The sequence below is a fragment of the Anomaloglossus baeobatrachus genome, chromosome 4 (genome assembly GCF_048569485.1).
Source record: "Anomaloglossus baeobatrachus isolate aAnoBae1 chromosome 4, aAnoBae1.hap1, whole genome shotgun sequence".
NCBI classification, from domain to species: Eukaryota; Metazoa; Chordata; class Amphibia; order Anura; family Aromobatidae; genus Anomaloglossus; species Anomaloglossus baeobatrachus.
Genome location: NC_134356.1, coordinates 101,654,460 through 101,677,687, shown reverse-complemented (window position 1 = coordinate 101,677,687; position 23,228 = coordinate 101,654,460). Strand labels below are relative to the sequence as shown.

The 23,228-nt window shown below is 47.2% G+C and overlaps 1 protein-coding gene across 1 annotated transcript in view; it reads left to right on the top strand.

Annotated features, from left to right (window-relative positions):
• The window catches only part of LOC142303259 (ankyrin repeat and KH domain-containing protein 1-like), a 255,586-nt gene that overhangs the window by 77,709 nt on the left and 154,649 nt on the right, over window positions 1–23,228 (top strand). Inside the window, exons 7-9 of the mRNA XM_075344493.1 lie at window positions 17,825–17,919; window positions 20,699–20,936; window positions 21,065–21,256. Coding sequence (XP_075200608.1) covers window positions 17,825–17,919; window positions 20,699–20,936; window positions 21,065–21,256 — 525 coding nt within the window. The remainder of the gene's footprint in view (window positions 1–17,824; window positions 17,920–20,698; window positions 20,937–21,064; window positions 21,257–23,228) is intronic.

Sequence of the window (23,228 nt, the reverse complement as noted above, 5' to 3'; positions counted from 1 at the left end):
TGCCAAAGCACAGGCTTACTTTGCAACCTGTACCTCATGTGCGGCTATACTACCGGCAGGTTCCACCGACCCTCATTGTGTGCAATGCTCAGCCCCTGTGGCACTTACTCAGCCGGAGCCTCTGCTACTGGTGGCCCAGGTGGAACCACCTGCTACCACTGTCCAGGTGACAGGGACGGAGTTTGCAGTATTTGCTGACAAACTGTCTGAGACTATGGATAAATGGTCTGCTAAGATACTAGAAGCCTTACAGTCCAGACCGGTGACTCAGGCCCCGGGCACTGTTGAATCATTGACCCCAGGCACCCCTCAGTTGGAGCAGCAAAGTGCTCCTGGGGTGACCCATAGGTCCCAGGTTGAGGTCTCTGACACGGACCGCAGTCCCAGGCCGCCTAAGCGGGCTCGCTGGGAAATTCCCTCGACTTCATCACACTGTTCAGGGTCTCAGCAGGAGGACTCTCTGGATGATGAAGCGGAGGTAGCAGATCAGGATTCTGATCCTGAGGCCGCTCTCAACCTAGATACACCTGAAGGTGACGCCATAGTGAATGACCTTATAGCGACCATCAATCAGGTGTTGGATATTTCTCCCCCAGCTCCTCCAATTGAGGAGTCAGCTTCTCAGCAGGAGAAATTCCGTTTCAGGTTTCCCAAGCGTACAATGAGTACGTTTCTGGATCACTCTGACTTCAGAGAGGCAGTCCAGAAACACCGAGCTTGTCCAGATAAGCGTTTTTTCCAAGCGCCTCAAGGGCTGGGCTCAGTGTCCCAAGGTGGATCCTCCAGTCTCCAGACTGGCGGCTAGATCCATAGTTGCAGTGGAAGATGGGGCTTCACTCAAAGATGCCACTGACAGACAGATGGAGCTCTGGTTGAAATCCATCTATGAAGCTATCGGCGCGTCTTTTGCTCCAGCATTCGCAGCCGTATGGGCACTCCAAGCTATCTCAGCTTGTCATGCGCAGATTAATGCGGTCACACGTACGTCTGCTCCGCAAGTGGTGTCCTTAACCTCTCAGGCGTCGGCGTTTGCGTCCTACGCCATTAATGCTGTCCTGGACTCTGCGAGCCGTACGGCGGTAGCATCCGCCAATTCGGTGGCAGTCCGCAGGGCCATGTGGTTACGTGAATGGAAGGCAGACTCTGCTTCCAAAAAGTTCTTAACCGGTTTGCCATTTTCTGGCGACCGCCTGTTTGGTGAGCGATTGGATGAAATCATTAAACAATCCAAGGGAAAGGACTCATCCTTACCCCAGTCCAAACCAAACAGACCTCAACAACGGAAGGTACAATCGAGGTTTCGGTCCTTTCGGTCCGCGGGCAGGTCTCAATTCTCCTCGTCCAAAAGGCCTCAGAAGGATCAGAGGAACTCCGATTCATGGCGGTCTAAGTCACGTCCTAAAAAGACCGCCGGAGGAACCGCTCCCAAAGCGGCCTCCTCATGACTTTCGGCCTCCTCACACCGCATCCTCGGTCGGTGGCAGGCTTTTGCGACGCCTGGCTGCCACAGGTAAAAGACCGTTGGGTGAGAGACATTCTGTCTCACGGTTACAGGATAGAGTTCAGCTCTCGTCCTCCGACTCGATTCTTCAGAACATCTCCGCCCCCCGAGCGAGCCGATGCTCTTCTTCAGGCGGTGTGCACTCTGAAGGCAGAAGGAGTGGTGATCCCTGTTCCTTTTCAGCAACAGGGTCACGGTTTTTACTCCAACTTGTTCGTGGTGCCGAAAAAGGACGGATCCTTCCGTCCTGTTCTGGACCTAAAACTGCTCAACAAACACGTAAAAACCAGGCGGTTCCGGATGGAATCGCTCCGCTCCGTCATCGCCTCAATGTCCCAAGGAGATTTCCTAGCATCAATCGACATCAAAGATGCTTATCTCCACGTACCGATTGCACCAGAGCATCAACGCTTCCTGCGTTTCGCCATAGGGGACGAACACCTTCAGTTCGTGGCTCTGCCTTTCGGCCTGGCGACAGCCCCATGGGTCTTCACCAAGGTCATGGCAACAGTAGTAGCAGTTCTGCACTCTCAGGGACACTCGGTGATCCCTTACTTAGACGATCTGCTTGTCAAGGCACCCTCTCAAGTGGCATGCCAACACAGTCTGAGCATTGCTCTAGAGACTCTCCAGAGTTTCGGGTGGATCATCAATTTTCCAAAGTCAAATCTGACACCGGCCCAATCACTGACATATCTTGGCATGGAGTTTCATACTCTCTCAGCGATAGTGAAGCTTCCGCTGGACAAACAGCGTTCACTACAGACAGGGGTGCAATCTCTCCTTCAAGGCCAGTCACACCCCTTGCGGCGCCTCATGCACTTCCTAGGGAAGATGGCAGCAGCAATGGAGGCAGTTCCTTTTGCGCAGTTTCATCTGCGTCCACTTCAATGGGACATTCTCCGCAAATGGGACAGGAAGTCGACGTCCCTCGACAGGAACGTCTCCCTTTCTCGGGCAGCCAAGGCTTCCCTTCAGTGGTGGCTTCTTCCCACTTCTCTGTCGAAGGGGAAATCCTTCCTGCCCCCATCCTGGGCTGTGGTCACGACGGACGCGAGCCTGTCAGGGTGGGGAGCGGTCTTTCTCCACCACAGGGCTCAGGGTACTTGGACTCAGCCAGAGTCCTCCCTTCAGATCAATGTTCTGGAGATAAGGGCAGTGTATCTTGCCCTAAAGGCGTTCCAGCCGTGGCTGGAAGGCAAGCAGATCCGAATTCAGTCGGACAACTCCACAGCGGTGGCATACATCAACCACCAAGGCGGAACACGCAGTCGGCAAGCCTTCCAGGAAGTCCGGCAGAAGCCTCCACCATATCCGCAGTTCACATCCCGGGCGTAGAAAACTGGGAAGCAGACTTTCTCAGTCGCCAGGGCATGGACGCTGGGGAATGGTCCCTTCACCCGGACGTGTTTCAAGAGATCTGTTGCCGCTGGGGGATGCCGGACGTCGATCTAATGGCGTCCCGGCACAACAACAAGGTCCCGACATTCATGGCACGGTCTCAAGATCACAGAGCTCTGGCGGCAGACGCCTTAGTTCAGGATTGGTCGCAGTTTCAACTCCCTTATGTGTTTCCTCCTCTGGCACTGTTGCCCAGAGTGTTACGCAAGATCAGGTCCGACTGCCGCCGCGCCATCCTCGTCGCTCCAGACTGGCCGAGGAGGTCGTGGTACCCGGATCTGTGGCATCTCACGGTGGGCCAACCGTGGGCACTACCAGACCGATCAGACTTGCTGTCTCAAGGGCCGTTTTTCCATCTGAATTCTGCGGCCCTCAACCTGCCTGTGTGGCCATTGAGTCCTGGATCCTAGCGTCTTCAGGGTTATCTCAAGAGGTCATTGCCACTATGAGACAGGCTAGGAAACCAACGTCCGCCAAGATCTACCACAAGACGTGGAGGATATTCTTATCTTGGTGCTCTGATCAGGGTTTTTCTCCCTGGCCATTTGCCTTGCCCACTTTTCTTTCCTTCCTTCAATCCGGATTGGAAAAAGGTTTGTCGCTCGGCTCCCTTAAGGGACAAGTCTCAGCGCTCTGTGTTTTTTCAGAAGCGCCTAGCCAGACTTCCACAGGTACGCACGTTCCTGCAGGGGGTTTGTCACATAGTCCCTCCTTACAAGCGGCCGTTAGAACCCTGGGATCTGAACAGGGTGCTGATGGCTCTTCAGAAACCACCTTTCGAGCCAATGAAGGATATTTCTCTCTCACGCCTTTCGCAGAAAGTGGTCTTCCTAGTAGCAGTCACATCACTTCGGAGAGTGTCTGAGCTAGCAGCGCTGTCATGCAAAGCCCCTTTCCTGGTGTTTCACCAGGACAAGGTGGTTCTGCGTCCGGTTCCGGAATTCCTCCCTAAGGTGGTATCCCCCTTTCATCTCAATCAGGATATCTCCTTACCCTCTTTTTGTCCTCATCCAGTTCACCAATGTGAAAGGGATTTGCACTTGTTAGATCTGGTGAGAGCACTCAGACTCTACATTTCTCGTACGGCGCCCTTGCGCCGCTCGGATGCACTCTTTGTCCTTGTCGCTGGCCAGCGTAAAGGGTCACAGGCTTCCAAATCAACCCTGGCTCGGTGGATCAAGGAACCAATTCTCGAAGCTTACCGATCTTCTGGGCTTCCGGTTCCCTCAGGGCTGAAGGCCCATTCTACCAGAGCCGTGGGCGCGTCCTGGGCTTTGCGGCACCAGGCTACGGCTCAGCAGGTGTGTCAGGCAGCTACCTGGTCGAGCCTGCACACTTTCACGAAACACTATCAGGTGCATACCTATGCTTCGGCAGATGCCAGCCTAGGTGGGCGAGTCCTTCAGGCGGCGGTTGCCCACCTGTAGGAAGGGGCCGTTTTACGGCTCTATTACGAGGTTTTACTTTACCCACCCAGGGACTGCTTTTGGACGTCCCAATTGTCTGGGTCTCCCAATGGAGCGACAAAGAAGGGAATTTTGTTTACTTACCGTAAATTCCTTTTCTTCTAGCTCCAATTGGGAGACCCAGCACCCGCCCCTGTTCCCTTCGGGCTGTTGTTCTTTGTGTACACATGTTGTTCATGTTGAATGGTTTCAGTTCTCCGAAATTCCTTCGGATTGAATTTACTTTAAACCAATTTATAATTTTTCCTCCTTCTTGCTTTTGCACCAAAACTGAGGAGCCCGTGTGATGCACGGGGGGGTGTATAGGCAGAAGGGGAGGGGCTTTACACTTTTAAGTGTAATACTTTGTGTGGCCTCCGGAGGCAGAAGCTATACACCCAATTGTCTGGGTCTCCCAATTGGAGCTAGAAGAAAAGGAATTTACGGTAAGTAAACAAAATTCCCGTCTTTCATAAACCTGATTTGGCATGGCTGACTAAATGGGATCACATTTACCAATCTCAGGAACTTCCCTCCTGCAGTATGATATGGCTTGACTTAAGGCATGGCCCTGTGAGAATAAAGGCACACAGATATCATCCATGATCCATGTGCTTTTTATTTAATTAATTTTTTTTTTTTATTTTTTTTTTTTTTTATACGGTTTAAGTAGAAGTTCAGATCTCCCCACTCCCATACGCGAAAACCTGATGCCACACAGATTTTATAAACTGACCTGCAGGTCAAAAATGGGTCCAGCATGTAAAAAAAAGTGTGCCAAATAGACCTTTAGAGACCTCTCCCACAGCTTGCATCTTGTGAGTCCTAAAAACTAGTAATGGGCCGACTCGCAGATAACTGCGACCGGCGGACCTGACCAGATTAAAAAAAAAAAAAAAAAAAAAAAAAAGTTGTTCCGTCCTGGAGTTTATCCCAGTTATCTGGCCAGATGCCGTTGCCTATAAACTGGAAGTCTATGGGGACCAGAATCCGGTGGATAAAAATGGTGGTGGAAGGGATAGGAGCAAACGCTTTATGCTTACTGAGTCTCTGGCACAGCTGTATCTGCTCCCTCAGCCGCTCATTTACTTTCATGCATATGCACTGCTTCCCTCGCCCACTGAGGGCTGTGATTGGTTGCAGTCAGATGCGCCCCCATCCTGAGTGTCAGCTTGTCAGCTGACTGCTTCCAATCAGATGCTACCTGTCTATTGTGGCATAAAAATAAATAAAAAAAAAATTGGAGTAGAGTTTCCCATATTATGATACCCAGCACAGATGAAGCATAAGGCTACAGGGTGCAGCCCCCAGCCGTGCGCTTATCCTCGCTGTGAATCATAATAGGAGGAACCGCATGTGGCTTTTTAAATTGATTTAAATAATTGAAGAAAAATTGCGTGCCTTCCCCCAAAATTTTTATACTAAGCATGATAAAGCCAGACAGGTGGGGGCTGGTATTCTCAGGCCAGGGAGACCCATGGTTATTGAACTTTCCCAGCCTAAAAGTAGCAGCCTGCAGCCCCCCAAGATTGCCGCGTCCATTAGAAGTGACAATCCTAGCACATTAACCGGTTCTTCCCGATTCCCCTGGTGGGTTGGCAGTCGGGGTAATTGGGGGTTAATTGCAGCTCACAGCTGTCACTAAGTTCTAGATTAGTAATGGGAGGCATCTGAGACCCCTCCCCCATTACTAATCTGGTAGTGAAAATAAACACGCCAAAAAATCCTTTATTTGAAATGAAATGCAAAAAAAACCCCTCTTTTACCACTTTATTAAACCCCAAAACACCCCTGTAGAGGCAACCTAATCCACACGAGGCCCCATGATTGCAGCTTTGTTTGCTACGTCTAAATACACAGCAAGCACCATAGAACATGACTGCGCGCTGCGAGCTTCAGGCATAGATTAAGTCGTGCGATCGGTGGTGATGTCCACTCAAGTGATTTGCAGGCACAGCTGGAGGTTCGCACATCCCTCCACCAATGACCGCTAATGATTCCAGCTAATTTTGCTTTTAAAAATTCAAATAGCGCTCCTTTCGTTCCGAGCCCTGCTGTGCACCCAAACAGTAGATTTCCACCACATGTGAAGAATCTCCTTACTCAGGAGTAATTGTACAACAAATTGTAGAGTGCATTTTCTCAATACCTTTGCGAAAATGCTAATTTTTATGGCTAAAGTAACATTTTTGTGGGGAAAAAGTAACCTTTTCATTTTTTCTTTCCACACTGCTGTGGTTCCTGTGAAGCACCTAAAGAGTTAATAAACTTGGATGTGGTTTTGAGCAGTGAGTTGTGCAGTTAGAATGGTGTCAGTTTTGGGTATTTTGTTATCTAATCCTCTGTCACGTCAAATGTGATGTGATGTCCCTCAAAAAAAAAAAAATTGTTATTTTTGTTGGCAAAATGAAATGGCAGATAAACTTTGAACCCTTCTAACTCCCTAACAAAAATTATTTTCAAAAATTGCGCTGATGTAGACGTGGGGAAACGTTTAGTAACTTTTGTGTGACATAACTCTGATTTCTGGGCATAAAATTTCAAAGTTTGATCTTTGGAAAATTTTCATTCAACTTTTTTTTTATTTCTTTTTTATTTTCTTTTTTTACAAGCTGAAAAAATATTTGCCTAAATTTACAACCATCATGAAGTACAATATGTCACGAAAAAGTAATGTCAGAATCCTCGGGATCCGTTGATTTGTTCTATGTTATAACCTGGTCAGAATTGCAAAGAATGGCCTGGTCAGAAAGGTGAAAATGGGCTTCGGGTGTGATGGGGTTAACTTTGAATTTTTATGTCCTTAAACCAGAGAGTTGTCACACAAAATAGTTAATAAACATTAACCACATGTCTATTTTACATCAGCGCAATTTTTGAAACATTTTTTTTTTACTTTTTACAGTTATAGGAAGAAAGGAACAAGAAAAACGATCAAGCGTCCATAAGGTGAAAAAAGATTTTTTATTGATCAGTGTAAAGGTGGACACACAGATAAAAATACCATTAAAACACCAAAAAGGGAACAACCGGCAGTGAGTATTCACAGGATTTAGTGAATGCCAGACTTGATTAAGCACCAGAAGGTCACAATGGTAAAGAGTGCATAATTATGCCTATAAATTCATAAAGTGCATAGCCACATATGTTTATTAATAATACTGCATTATATACCCATGTCAAATCATTAATGCTGTCCAAACCGTATATATTGCATAATGCGCAGTCAAATCAGTCATGGGTATGATGCTGCACTATAGAGCTACATTCCATCAGTGCAATCAAATATAATGCTGCACTATGAGACTTATGTCACAGACATCAGTATAGTTGATGCAATGCTGCTCCCCAGGGCAATCTCATAGGACTATGTCACAAAGCTATATTTGAGTGTATATTGCACTATGAGACTATACCACAGGTGTTTGTGCAGTCAAGAGAGGCAAAGATCACATGAAATTGTATCAGAATACACATACAATCCGCTGCATAAGAGGTAAAGGTTCACCGTAAAGTGAGGATAGGGTGATAAGCCCCATAGAGTGATTTCGCTTATAATAACCGCAAATATGGCATTAATTATAGAAGCGGCGATGAAGCTTACCACATGTGCAGCAGGGTACGATGTGACCTGGCCGGAAGTTCCTAGGGTAGGCGGAACTTCCGGCCAGGTCACATCGTACCCTGCTGCACATGTGGTAAGCTTCATCGCCGCTTCTATAACCACATGTGCAGCAGGGTACGATGTGACCTGGCCGGAAGTTCCTAGGGTAGGCGGAACTTCCGGCCAGGTCACATCGTACCCTGCTGCACATGTGGTAAGCTTCATCGCCGCTTCTATAATTAATGCCATATTTGCGGTTATTATAAGCGAAATCACTCTATGGGGCTTATCACCCTATCCTCACTTTACGGTGAACCTTTACCTCTTATGCAGCGGATTGTATGTGTATTCTGATACAATTTCATGTGATCTTTGCCTCTCTTGACTGCACCAACACCTGTGGTATAGTCTCATAGTGCAATATACACTCAAATATAGCTTTGTGACATAGTCCTATGAGATTGCCCTGGGGAGCAGCATTGCATCAACTATACTGATGTCTGTGACATAAGTCTCATAGTGCAGCATTATATTTGATTGCACTGATGGAATGTAGCTCTATAGTGCAGCATCATACCCATGACTGATTTGACTGCGCATTATGCAATATATACGGTTTGGACAGCATTAATGATTTGACATGGGTATATAATGCAGTATTATTAATAAACATATGTGGCTATGCACTTTATGAATTTATAGGCATAATTATGCACTCTTTACCATTGTGACCTTCTGGTGCTTAATCAAGTCTGGCATTCACTAAATCCTGTGAATACTCACTGCCGGTTGTTCCCTTTTTGGTGTTTTAATGGTATTTTTATCTGTGTGTCCACCTTTACACTGATCAATAAAAAATCTTTTTTCACCTTATGGACGCTTGATCGTTTTTCTTGTTCCTTTCTTCCTAATCCTCATGCGGTTTGTCCAGTACGGATATGTAGCCTATGGTTGCACTATATAGGAGTTTTCCTTGTATATATATGATAACAATCATGCAACCTCTTTTCCTGTGTGTTCTCTTTGTTTACAATTTACAGTTATAACTTATCAGCAATTTCTCAAATTTTAAACAATTTACAAAACCTTTTTTTTTTTTTTTTTTTTTTTTTTTTTTAGGGAACACATCACATTTAAAGTGAATTTAAGAAGCCTATATGACAGGTGACACCATTCTAAAAACGGCAGTCCTCAAACTGCTCAAAATCACATCTAAGTTTATTAACCCTTCACATGCTTCAGAGGAACTAAAGCAATGTGGAAGGAAAAAAATTAAAATTTTACCCCACAAAAATGTTACTTGAGCCCCAAGGGTAATATGGGAAATTGCACAGTACAACTTGTGCAATTTCTCCTGAGTACGCAGATATCTCATATGTGGTGAAAATTTATGGGCGCACAGCAGGGCTCGGAAGGGAAGGAACGCCATTTGACTTTTTGAACGCAAAATTGTCTGGAATAGATAGTGGACTCAATGTTGCATTTGGGGAGCCTGTGATATGCTTAAACAGTGGAAAACCCCCACAAGTAAGCCCATTTTGGAAACTAGACTCATCAAGGAATTTATCAAGATGGTTGGTGAGCAATTTGAACTCCCAGGTGCTTCACAGAATTTTCTGACGTTGAGCCATGAAGATGAGAAAATACATTTTTCCCCACAAATGTTTTTAACCTCCAATTTTTTTCATTTTCACAAGGATAGCAGGAGAAAATAGACCCCAAAATTTGTCCAAATTCTTCTGAGTACGCGGAGACCCTATATGTGGTGGGAAACTACTATTTGGACACACTGTCAAGTTCTGAAAGGAAGGAGTGACATTTTGGAGCTCAGACTTTGGAATTATCTGCAGGCGTTAGGTTTCATTTGGAGAGCCCTTAAGGTGCCAATATAGTAACCCCCCCATTAAGTGACCCTATATTGGAATTGATCTAGGGTCTTCCTGCTATGAGTTTTATAATGTGGTGGCGTATGTGAGTTGTGTAGTCCAAGGAAGTGTGGTAGACTCTGAAGTATTCTTTGATACACAGGCCAGGTTTGTCAAGGCAGGTGTGGCATTGCAAGTGGTATCCTTCCTTCTCCCCTCCCCCCTCTCCCTTCCCTTTCCCCCTCCTCTAACACTCACCACCTTTTTTGTTGCCTTCCTTTCTTTGCCATCTTAAAGGAACCTCACCTGGGATATGTTGCCCTGATATAACATGAGCACTTTCAGTTCCAGAGATACTAGAGCCCGCTCCTTCCTGATTTCCAAATATCAAGGCCTTGATCACTAACTCCTGGAACTGAAGGAAGGTGCCAGTCTGGTCTGCACATCATGATAGCTCGAAAGTTTTACATGGTGCCATCCTAAACTAAAAGTGAGCACGGACACTGATCAGCAGCTCGGAGGCTGCAGAATGCATGCACAGGTGGTGCAAAAAGGGGACAGAAAAAATAGGAAATAATAAAAAATTGAGCACTGAACGCTGATCAGCAATGTGCATCACTGATCAGTGGCTCGGTGATTGAAGGCCACACGCACGGAGGTGGTGCAAAAAGGGGACAGGAAAAATGGATAGGGAGAAAGGGGAGACAGAGTGATTGGCCTTAAGGAGGGAACAGGACAAGGAAAAGTATTAAGTCAGCTGCAACAACGGCATTTGTGATGGCAGAGGCTTGGCAAAGCTAGTGGCACCCCAAAGTCCAGCAGATCGGTAGGAGAATGACCGTGACTGCTCTGCACATGTCTCTAAACTGGTCAGACTACATCTTTTGTCCTCTGATTGCAGCAATCACACCTCATCGGACGATCAATCCAATCAGGGCTTAAGCTGGTGATGCTGACGTTGCTAGGCTCCAGCTGTTATTGCACCGATCATAGCAGGACCTCAATATTTTGGGTAATTTAATCGCCTGAAACACTGAAATCGCTGTTATTTCCTGTTTTAAGATTAGCTGTTTAATCACAGCGATCATTGTTGCAAGGGGTTGGCGACATCCAACCCCCCATGTGGTGTTGAGTTCCCGTGCCCTGCTGACAGAATCGGCCGGAGCCTTCTTGCGATTGACATGACTTTTAATCATGGTGGTGCATGAAAGTTATGACGTGCCCCATACGTCCTAGATCAGGAACGTCTTCCTAACTACGACTTTTTTGTCATGGTGACATAATGTAAATGTTGACGTGTTGGAATTTCAGGGTTCATATAGAGCTAAAGTGTGTGTGTGTGTGTGTGTGTGTGTGCTTGGTTTTTTTTTTGCTTCTTCCCCCATCTGAGAACCCTTGCTTTCTGGGATTTATTTTTTTTTGTACATTATGTGCATACCGCTACAAAATGCCTATTGTCTAGGGCTGAGGTGGGTAATTAATATTCCCAATGGGCCACATGAGACATGTTGTGGACAACAGGCTGAAATTCTGCTGAATTATAGTAACTTAATAAAATTCTACTCAATATTAAGCATTATTATCTAACTAAATTTACCTTAATGTAATTTGATTTCTGATCAGCAACAACTAATCAGAAAATTGACATGGTTTTGCCATTTCTAAATTGCACTTCTCCTATTATTTAGCCCCGGTACCTTGATCCACAGTTTCCAGGACCACATTACAGCACCACAGGAGGTTGCTTCCTCCGCCCTCTACAGGGACAGGAACACAAGAGGTTAAAAACCCCTCCCCTTCCCAACCTCTCCAGTGTTTTTCTTGTCCCTGTACAGGACGGACGTAGGAACTTACCGGGATGTACGGGGTCCAGGTGGATCGGGGGAGCATCGCTCTCTCTCCTTCCAGCCTGTCAAGCCGCCCCAGGCCGACGCCTCTCAGTGAGAGGTCCCTCAGCCACGCCGGTTGAGCCGGAGCTCCCGACACCTGCCGCTTCTCTCCGAGGAGGGCTCTCTGCCTCCTGCCATAGTCACGCGATACTTCCGGGAGGCGCGGTATGGAACGCCGGCGCATGTGCTGACACCGCACTTCTTGTTTCCGGATTAGTGCGGCCCGGGAGTTTGGCGCGAATTTTAAATCTGGAATTTGGGAGGCAGGACTGTGACCTGGAGGCGCCTTCATTCAGGTAATAAAAGCCTGGAAGGGTAGAGGGGGGTACATTGCTTTCCGTTGGGCTCCTCACACCAGCACTGTTTGGTTATGGATGAGAGCGAGCGTTCAGACACAAAATCCCCTAAGAATGCCCAGGTCTCTGTAAGTGTCAGCCCGTCAGGGTTCCCTTGCCCTGTAGTCGGAAGACTTGTCTGAGCCTTGTTCTTTTTTGCAGGGTGAAGGTTCTTCTGTGGGTTCTGGCACCATCCCCAAAAAGAAATGTACCACTAAAGTTAGACGCTGTGCAGTGTGTGATGCAAAACTCCCAGACGCCTATATTAAAAAGCTCTGTGAGACCTGCATTACCAAACTGATCTCTGAGGAACAAGCTACACTCCTGTCAGACATGAGGTCTTTGATACGGGAGGAAGTTCAGGCTTTCATAACTAGCAAGGTTTCTCCACCAGAGCCCCGGCGCCCCCTAAAAAGCGTCAACGCCATATGTTAGATTTTTCGGAAGATGAGATGTCCGGGAACTCTGACTCACCGGGAGAAGATGAGGTCCTGGGTCCGTTACCGGAGGATGGGAGGCGTTACTTGTTTTCGGCGGGCGACACTGATGATCTGCTCCGAGCCGTACGGAAAACTATGATGGTGGAGGATGCGGAGAAACCGCGAACCGTACAGGACGAGATGTTTGGGGGACTCTGGTCTCAGCGCCACAGGGTCTTTCCGGTCAATCACCACGTGCGGGCGATGATCCTGGACGAATGGGAAGAGGCGGAGAAGAGTTTGATAATTCCTCGAGACTTCAAGGCCAGACTGCCATTTGAATCCGACGACATCAAAGAATGGGAGGACGTTCTTAAGATTGATCTCCCAGTGGCGAAAGTCGCAAGAAAGATGTCAATCCCGTTTGCGGACTCCTCGGGTCTACGGGACCCCATGGATAGGAAGGCTGATGGCCTCCTTTAAAAAGGCTTGGGAGGCTTCCGCATCCACCATTAAGGCCAACATAGCCGCTACTTCCGTGGCATGGTCTATGTCTCGTTGGTTGTCGGACCTGGAATCTCAGGTTAGAGATAACGTCCCTAGGGACACCATCTTAGACTCCCTTCCTATGCTGAAGCTAGCGACCGGATTCATGGCAGATGCTTCCGCTGAGTCTGTGCGGTTTTCTGCCAGGAATGAGGCCCTTAGTAATTCTGCCCGCAGGGCCATTTGGTTGAAAACTTTGGTCTGGTGCTGGAGCATCGAAAAATAAGCTGTGCTCCATCCCCTTTTCAGGTGCCTGGGTGTTCGGTCCTGCTCTAGACGACATTCTAGAAAAGGCTTCCAATAAAAAGGGCAGTTTCCCGGAGGTTAGACCTTCACGTTCTCTTCCCTCCCGGAGGTTTCGTCCCGCTGGGCAGGACTATAAAGGCAGGTGTAAAGCAGGAAGGTGGGGGTTTCCATAAGGGCGGTCCGGATAGGCAGCCCCACTTCGACCCCAGAAAGAATCAGGATAGATCCTGATGCCATTATCGGGGGGGGAGGCGCAGAAATTTTTTGGAAAGCTGGCAACAGATAACCTCTAATCAGTGGGTCCTTCAGGTGGTGGGGGAAGGTCTACAAATAGAATTTTCAGGGACTCCCTCAAACAGGTTCATCCTGACGAAACCCCAGTCACTGTCCCTTACCAACCGCCTGTGGTCTGATGTGGATGCCTTACTGCACACCGGAGCAATCCCCCCGGTTCCAGTCTCAGAACAGTTCCTGGGCCACTATTCTTCCCTATTCTGTTGCCAAACCCTCCAGAGAATTCCGGATAATAATAAATTTAAAGCCCCTCAATCTGTGGGTCCGGTACAAAAGGATTCCGGATGGAGTCAATAAAATCTACCATCCCTCTCCTCAACACGCATGCAGTCATGGCCACGGTAGATCTGAAAAACGCATACTACCACATAGCCATTCACCCACGATACCAGAAGTACCTGAGATTTGCGTTAGAGAGGGACGGGATATTGTATCATTTCCAGTTCTGGTGCCTTCCATTTGGCCTCTCTTCTGCTCCCAGGGTGTTCACGAAGATAATGATGGAAGTAGTGGCACACCTGAGAAGATCCAACGTTTCCATCGTCCCTTACTAGGACGATCTTCTGCTGTTGGCGGATTCCCCGGAGGAGCTCTCCCGGACAATCACCACCACCTTGACCTTGCTGGAATCCCTCGGCTGGATCATAAACAATCAAAAGTCCAATCTCACGGTGGAGACAAGGAAGATGTTTCTGGGCATTCTTCAGGACTTTGATGCACGCACATACTTTTTGCCATCTCAAAAAGTGGAAGACATCAGGTCAAAAATCCAAGCCTTCAGCCGGAAGAAACAGTGTTCAATCAGAGGGGCCATGAGTGTCCTGGGCATGATGACTTTCTGCATCCAATGTGTTCGATGGAGTCACTTCCACTCCAGGCCACTCCAAAAACTAGTCCTGTCTTACACTGGGATCCCGCTAGTCCCTCCATTACAAGATTTCCCTGACTTCTCAGGTCCTTCAAGGTCTAAGATGGTGGATGTGCAGGAAAAATCTTTGGTTTAGCGTTCTGTGGGACTGTTCGCCCTCCGTCACGCTCACGACCGATGCAAGTCAGACGGGCTGGGGCGCCCATGTGAACTCCCTTTACTTTCAGGGCAGATGGCCTCCAGAAGTGTCGAACCAATCGTACAATTTCAGGGAGCTGAAAGCTGTCTGGCAGGCTCTGAAGACTGCTCCTCATTTATTCCGGGGTCAACATGTTCGGGTACTGTCTGACAATGTTACGACAGTTGCCTTCCTTCGACATCAGGGGGGCTCTCGCCACCCACCTTTGCAAGCTCTAGCATCAAAAATCTTTCAGTGGGCAGAAATCTCTGTTCTCTCACTGTCAGTGGTTCATCTCAAAGGCTCGGAAAACCATCTCGTAGACTTCTTCAGCAGGCGCACTATCGACCCCCTCGGAATGGGAACTAAAGGACGGTGTTTTTCAGGATCTGGTCAGACGATGGGGCAGACCCCAAATAGACTTGTTCGCGTCCAGAACAATTACCAAGCTGGAGGTTTTCTTCTCTCTGAATCCACGGGATGCTCCTGCTGTGATTGACGCCATGGCCCAGCCCTGAACTGTGGGTCTGGTGTACACTTTTCCGCCCCTGCCGTTACTCCCCAGAGTGCTCCGGAACATTCAACAAGATGGAGCCCATGTGATACTCATAGCCCCCTTTTGGCCCAAGAGGAGTTGGTTCTCTTTTGCTCAGAAACCTGGCAATTGCAGATCCGGTCCTGCTTCCCCTGACGGGCGATCTCCACAGCCAGGGTCCAGTTCTTCACAAAGACCTGGATCACCTGCAACTATCGGCCTGGATCTTGAAGGGAGGTTCCTGAAAGAGGCTTGTCGCTTGATGTCATCTCTACACTCCAGGCAAGTAGAAAGCAGATTACCCGGACAATATACGGAAAAATCTGGAAGAAATTCTGCTCATTTTTAGGTGAAGAACCTGATGAGTTATCGTCCTAATATTCCAAAAATCTTGGATTTCCTGCAACTGGGATTCCGCAAGGGTCTAACGCCTAGCACTTTAAAGGTCCAGATCTCTGCTCTGTGTCTTCTTTGACATACCGCTGGCTTCCAATCCCTGGGTTGTCCGATTCGTGAAGGGCATACAGCGGCTTCGGCCTAACATTCGGCCCACGGTGCCTCCCTGGGATCTGACCTTGGTGCTCAATGGCCTTTGATTCTCCATTTGAGCCCTTGTCTGCCATTTCAATGGAACATTTGTCCTTCAAGGCAGTGTTTTTAGTGGCCATCACCACAGCTAAAAGAATCTGTGAATTACAGGCTGTCTATCAGGGAGCCATATCTTCAGATTTTGGATGACAGGATTGTTCTGAAACTCGATCCAACGTTTCATCCCAAAGTGGTATCCTCTGCTAACCTTGAACAGGAAGTAGTTTTACCATCCTTTTGCCACAACTACTCGAACCAGAAGGAACAGCGTCTGCATTCTTTGGATGTGAAACGAACAGTACTGAGCTATTTGGAGGCCACCCGGAACTGGAGATTGGATTCAACCTTATTTATTCAGTTCAGGTGTAAAAATCGGGGTAAAACGGCAATCTAAGGCTCTGCTATCTCTGTGGGTTAAGTCCGCAATATCCTCAACCTATCAATTGGCAGGAAAGACCCCGCCTGATCACCTTGAAGCCCACGCCACTGGATCACTGTCTACCACATGGGCGGAAAGGGCGGCCTCTCTAGACCAGATTTGCAAAACAGCCACTTGGTCAGGTCCCAACACTTTTTGTAGGCACTAAAAGTTGGATATACTGTCTTCCCATCAGACCTCGTTCGGTAGGAAGGTGCTCCAAGCAGTGGTTACCCCCTGAGGATAAGTTAATTTGGTACTCTCCTGTGGTGCCGTCATGTGGTCCTGGAAAATAGGAATTACAACCTACCGGTAATGTTTCCAGGATCCATCATGACGGCACCCTTATTTCCCTCCCTTTTTGTTTTCTACTTTGTGTGCATTAACATTGTATGTAGCTCTCACGCATAAATAAACTTGGTGCTATACCCATCCTGGTGTGGTACTTTCAAAGCCACTGGACAGGTTGGGAAGGGGAGGGGATTTTAACCTCTTATGTTCCTGTAGAGGGCGGAGGAAGCAACCTCCTGTGGTGCTGTCATGATGGATCCTGGAAACCTCATTACCGGTAGGTTGTAATTCCTATTTTCTCCACATAGTATGATGCTTCACACATAATTTGATGTCAACACATATTCGCCCTCCTCAAGTGAATGACAATTTAAAAAAAAAAAAAAACACAAAAAAACCCTTGCCCACGTTCTCTTTGCACGGTGCTCTTGTCTTTGCTATGTGCAGACTGAAGCTCCGCACAATAGCCATGATTTAGTGAAGTCATCACGCATGCTGTGATAAATCTTAGGCGGGCTTTGCACACTACGACATCGCAGGTGCGATGTTGGTGGGGTCAAATTGAAAGTGACGCACATCCGGCATCGCATGCGACATCGTAGTGTGTAAAGCCTAGATGATACGATTAACGAGTGCAAAATCGTTGTAATCGTATCATCGGTGCAGCGTCGGCGTAATCCATAAGTACGCTGACGCGACGGTCCGATGTTGTTCCTCGCTCCTGCGGCAGCACAAATCGCTGTGTGAGAAGCCGCAGGAGCGAGGAACAAATCCTACCGGCGTCACCACGGCTTCCGTAGGATATGCAGAAGGAAGGAGGTGGGCGGGATGTTTACATCCTGCTCATCGCCGCCGCTATTGGCCGCCTGCCGTTTGACGTCGCTATGACGCCGCACGACCCGCCCCCTTAGGAAGGAGGCGGGTCGCCGGCCAGAGCGACGGTCGCAGGGCAGGTGAGTGCATGTGAAGCTGGCGTAGCGATAATTTTCGCTACGCCAGCTATCACACGATATCGTACCTGCGTCGGGGGCGGGGGACTATCGCGTGCGACATCGCAGCATCGGCTTGCGATGTCGCAACGTGCAAAGCCGCCCTTAGTCTTACAGGAAGACTGATGGAGGAGGGAGCCAACAGCTCCCTCCTCTACTGAGACCGTCGGCGGGCGGAGAGTGGTGAGGTGGTGACTGTCTACATCAGAGTGGTGGACACTAATAGCCAAACCGCTAGATGTTGATTACAGGCTGCAGTTTACAAGGTCTAATCCATGCTGTAACATGTACAGAGTACAGAGGCATTATGTTACTAGTCATCTGGTGTTTGTTTTCCTTTTAAATCTTAAATTAAGCGTTCGGGTTTTAGTTGTTTTTTTTTTTTGTTTAAACCTCTCTCCTTCCGCTATAGGACATCTCGAGATGGTTCGGTTTTTGTTGGAAGCTGGTGCTGATCAAGAGCATAAAACCGATGAAATGCACACTGCCTTAATGGAGGCCTGTATGGTAAGCACTGTTGCATATAAGATCATACAACTTTTTTATTCACTTAACGAGTTATCAAAAGTTTTTAAAAAAATGAAAACATTTGATTTTTTGTTTATTTTTAAATTTATAATGGTATAAAATATATGTATTTTTTTTCTTCAATTTTTAAACATTAGTCGGAGCAGCTGCTGAAATTTGCCATGAAAAGCCAGTGTATTGCTAGCTTGCATTACTGCTGCCGTAAAAGTGGGAATGATCTGCCCACGTCTGTCACTCCTTCCCTCCCCTACTGGGTATTTGCAAAAGGTTAAGGGCAGATGAAGTTTAGGATCACAGTGGAGGGACATTTTTGTTTGTGACTGCAAAGTGATTCTGACTTGTGAACAGTGTAACAGAGGACGGCTGGCAGCGTGAATTGTGTTACATTGAGCAGAAGTGTAGTGGCAACTATCAGACATGAAAGAAATAGATTCCCAGGCTGTTTCATACATAAGATTACATATATGACTGTTCCATCAGTGTAAAGCCTCAATCAAATGTCTGTCACGCAGGGATGTCTGAATGAGGCTTTTCATCTGTTTCTGTACAGCACATCTGAAGAGATGACTTTCAATGGCTACAGCGCTCTGCACACTCCACTTCAGACATCTTTTGATTCACTTTACAGGCAGCAGCAGTAGTAAACCCTCATTCAGGCGTCCATGCATCATTGACATCGGATTATCTGATCGCTGCTTAGTCAGTGTAAAGCCTCAGTGTTCAGAACATATCAGCGGGATGACTTCACTACTGTTCTCTGAACACTGCGGTGGTGACAGTGGTGGTGTGAACACGCTAACAGCCTGACACTGCTACTCATGACCGGTTACTGAGCTGTTCTAATTGGTGGAAGAAGTCATTGCAATAGCCATGCTCTGAGCAGTGTGGGGACTGTAGAGGTAACTTCTTAGGCTGGTTTCACACTACGTTTATTTAACATCCGTCCATAACGTTTTTTTAGCGGAAAAACTGATCCAGTGCAAATGCGTTTTCACTTCAATGCATTTGCAATGGACTCGCGTCCACCTGCGTTCGCATGCGTTTGCGTGCGTTAGACACAGGATCCGTACTTTTGCGTTATTTTAACATGTTTCAAAAACGCTACTTGTAGCATTTTTTACCTTTGTCAAAATAACGCATCTCACAGGATCCTTCACATTGCGCTGCGAGCTGCAATGCATTTCAATGAGCGCTGGATCCTGCCTAGCAGAATGCGTTGAGTTGCGTTGTAACAGGATCCTGCTTTTGTACTGAGCATGCCCAGAAAGTACTGAGCATGCCCAGAACCAGTCTCGCGTGATCTGTCTCTCTCTCCTCCTCCCTCCCTCACCCTCTCTATCTCTGTCTTTCCCCCTTCCTCTCCTCCCTCTCTCTCCCACCTGAGAGCTGCGGACACTCGTAACCAAGGTAAATATCGGGTAACCACTTCTCTTAGTTACCCGATGTTTACGTTGGTTACGTGTGCAGGCAGGCCGGCTCCTAGCAGCTGCAGACACTCGTAACCAAGATAAATATCTGGTATCCAAGCCCGATGTTTACCTTGGTTACGAGCGTCTGCAGCTGTCAGAAGCCGGCTCCCAGTCTGGCACGTTTATTCCCCTCACTCCCGATCACATGACTCCAATGCCCGCCCCTAAACATCCAGTGACAGGATCCTGCAAAGTAAGACATGCGTTTACATGTGTTTTTTGCTGTAAAAGCAGGATCCGCCTTTGCAGCAAAAAAACGTTCAGGACGCATGTTAAATAAACGTAGTGTGAAAGCAGCCTTACTGTGGTGGGAACAACTCTGCATCCTGGTATTAGTAGTATAATGCCAGGCTACCTCATGTCACCACTCTTTCCTCAACACTGCATAAATGCTGGGCTCCAACTACAGCTGTAAAGTAGATAGCCCAGGGCTTATACCCAGCTCACAGCTGAGGCAGCCACAGTATAGGAGATAGGGGTGGACTCTGACTCCACCCTCCTAAGCCTGGGGGGCTGCTGTATTTGCAGTGTGTAAATGTCATGCTCAGATGTACCCAGAAGCAAGTAAAAATGTAAGCTCCCAGTTGGGTGGTTATTAAACATAAAAAAGTACCTCTAAAGGAAATCCTGTCACCAGGCTTTTGATATGTAATCTGAGGGTAGGGTCTAGTCTACACCCTCTTTTGTTCCCTCGTGAAAGCTGTGCCAAAATGCGATGTTTGGCACGTACATTGATTGTGTCACGTTTATAGGTTTAGATTTCCAGTGGATACACAACTGTTGTTCCCTTATTTTCATTGATGTCTAACTCATATCCACAGGATATGGCATAATTGTCTAATAGATGTGAGTCCCACCTATCTTCAGAAGGATGTCCCTTGAGGCTTCATTAGGACTTCTGTCCTGGCCACTGTGACAAAATGTGTGTGTGCTGAGACACAACCATGCCTGGAGAGAGCCACCATTGTAACAGCAGCACTGGGGAAAATCTGAGTAAGCAATAGGAGCTCCCCTGTTGTGGAGATAAATGAGGCTTCTACATACCTGTCCAGTTCATGTTTCTAGGCATCAGTCCTGACATCGGTTGTCCACCTTCTGGAGATGGATGCAGGTCCAGAAGTAGGTGGAACCTAAATTTGGTTGTTTGACACCTCCTATGAAACATTTCACAGTGCAGGAGTAGGAGTTTGATCCTTTACAACTACTGACAGGGATAGAAAGGCAAACTCCACTATTGGATGGCTTTGATTAATACCTTTTTTATTTTCTATCGTCTCTTGTCTTTTTAGGATGGACATGTTGGGGTAGCGCGGTTACTACTTGATAGTGGCGCTCAGGTGAATATGCCTGCAGACTCCTTTGAATCCCCTCTCACGTTAGCTGCCTGTGGTGGGCATGTAGAGCTTGCAGCTCTTTTAATAGAAAGGGGCGCCAATCTTGAAGAGGTAAATGATGAAGGCTACACACCTTTGATGGAAGCGGCGCGAGAAGGACATGAAGAAATGGTGGCACTTCTTTTAGCACAAGGTAAGTTGATCTGTGTTTTGGCTGTATCTATACATACAATGCTATACAGTAGAATATTCCCATATTATTCCTGTGTTTTGCTCATGGACATTGTGACAGTTATATGCTGATATAACATTTTATTATAGGTGCGAACATAAATACTCAGACTGAAGAAACCCAGGAAACCGCCCTTACGCTGGCGTGCTGCGGAGGCTTTGCTGAAGTTACAGATTTTCTTGTGAAATCAGGGGCTGATGTTGAACTTGGTTGCTCAACTCCTCTAATGGAAGCGTCTCAGGAAGGACATCTTGAACTAGTGAAGTATCTTCTGACGGCTGGTATGTGTTTCATGACATTAAACTTGGTATTTTTATTTTTTCCCGTAGATGTAAATGGGTTGTCAATTTTCAGATTGTGCTTTGGACATGGTTTGGTGGTGATTACTATTATATAGGAATTACAGGTTCTACTTATTTCCTCATTCCTCACAGACTGCACAACTATTCAGTCCCCAAAATTGCTGCTGATGTTCTCCATTTGACCAGAACTGTCAGCCTCCTCAAATACGTCTTACATGGGACAGCAGGTTTCCTATTGGAGGAGGCTGACTACAAGGTTTGATCGCATGTTCCTCCATTAAAGCCATTTTGTGGATTTGATAGTTGTGCGTCTGTGAGGAAGGAATAACAAGTTGTACATTAGTGAGCGCCACAGAATCCTACTTCCAACCCATGTTAAAGTAAAAGCACCCAATCTCTTTAAATTAAAGGGTACCGCTATTAATAGGAACAAAGCAACACCTGTACAAATGCATGAATGTTAAAGGCTATTGATGGGACATATAGACCTCATGGGGAGGGGGTCCTCCACTTTGATCAGACCACCCTCCGTTTTTCAGAGTGGAAAACTTCTTCTGTAAATGGTGGCCATATAATAAATTTCCCTGGCAGTGGGGGTACCCCCCTCCCCCACGCGCCCCCGCCTTTCTTTCCCAGCAAGTGTGCCTTATTGATCTAAGGCTTGTACCTTGTTTCCAATTAAAGGGATCCTGTCCCATCCCCAAATGTTAATAACTTGCAGACATAGGATTAATCTACTGGTTATTAGCGTTCTACAGCCGCGTGACCATTACACCAAAAGCCTGCGTACCGGGAGGAAAGTCAGTCAGTCTTGGGGCGTGGTTACAGCCACCAATCACTGTATACTGACCAGCGACTAAAACTGTGCCTCTGCACCTGAAAGCAGGAGGCTGCTGGGAGGAGTAAAGTTTATTTCCTCCTGGTAGCAGGGTGTCTGGTATGGTGGCCACGCGGCTCTATAACACTATTAATCGGCGGATTAATCCCATATCTGCATGTTAATGGTGTTTGGGGATGTGACATGTTCTATAACCTTTTGTGGGGAAAACCACCTTTAAAATTAAAGTTGCTTTTAATCAATAGATCTTGGAATAATAACTTTCACAATTAAATGTGTTTTTAAAATAAATCATTCCTGTGCTGGAATAATCTTATAAACGTGCCCCTGTTACTGTGTAATGGCTGTGTCTAACCATACAGGGACATTGTCTGATCATACCACCGCTCCTGGGCCAGGTTAGACATTACAGCACATCCAGCTGATTTCGTTTTGTGAGGTAAAACTTTCCACTTCCTGTTTTTGAAAAATGTTTTATCTCCCAGAAACCTGATTATTTGTTTTTATTTTTCATCCCCTGCCAAAGAAATGTGGTATGATTAGAGCATACCCTGGTCAGCCATTACACAGTATGTGGCAGGAGTACATTTACAAGAATAGCTCAACACAGGATCCTTTTTTCTTCGGCGCTCCATTGGGAGACCCAGACGATTGGGTGTATAGTACTGCCTCCGGAGGCCACACAAAGCATTACACTAAAAAGTGTAAGGCCCCTCCCCTTCTGGCTATACACCCCCAGTGGGATCACTGGCTCACCAGTTTTCTGCTTTGTGCGAAGGAGGTCAGACATCCACGCATAGCTCCACTGTTTAGTCAGCAGTAGCTGCTGACTATGTCGGATGGAAAAAAAGAGGGCCCATACTAGGGCCCCCAGCATGCTCCCTTCTCACCCCACTTTTGTCGGGTGTTTGTTAAGGTTGAGGTATCCATTGCGGGTACGGAGGCTGGAGCCCACATGCTGTTTTCCTTCCCCATCCCCCCTCAGGGCTCTGGGTGAAGTGGGATCTTACAGGTCTCCAGGCACTGAGACCGGGCTCCATCCACAGACCCAGAGAACCTGCTGGATATGGAGCTGAGTATCGTCAGGGACAGGCCCTGCTACATTAAGGTACT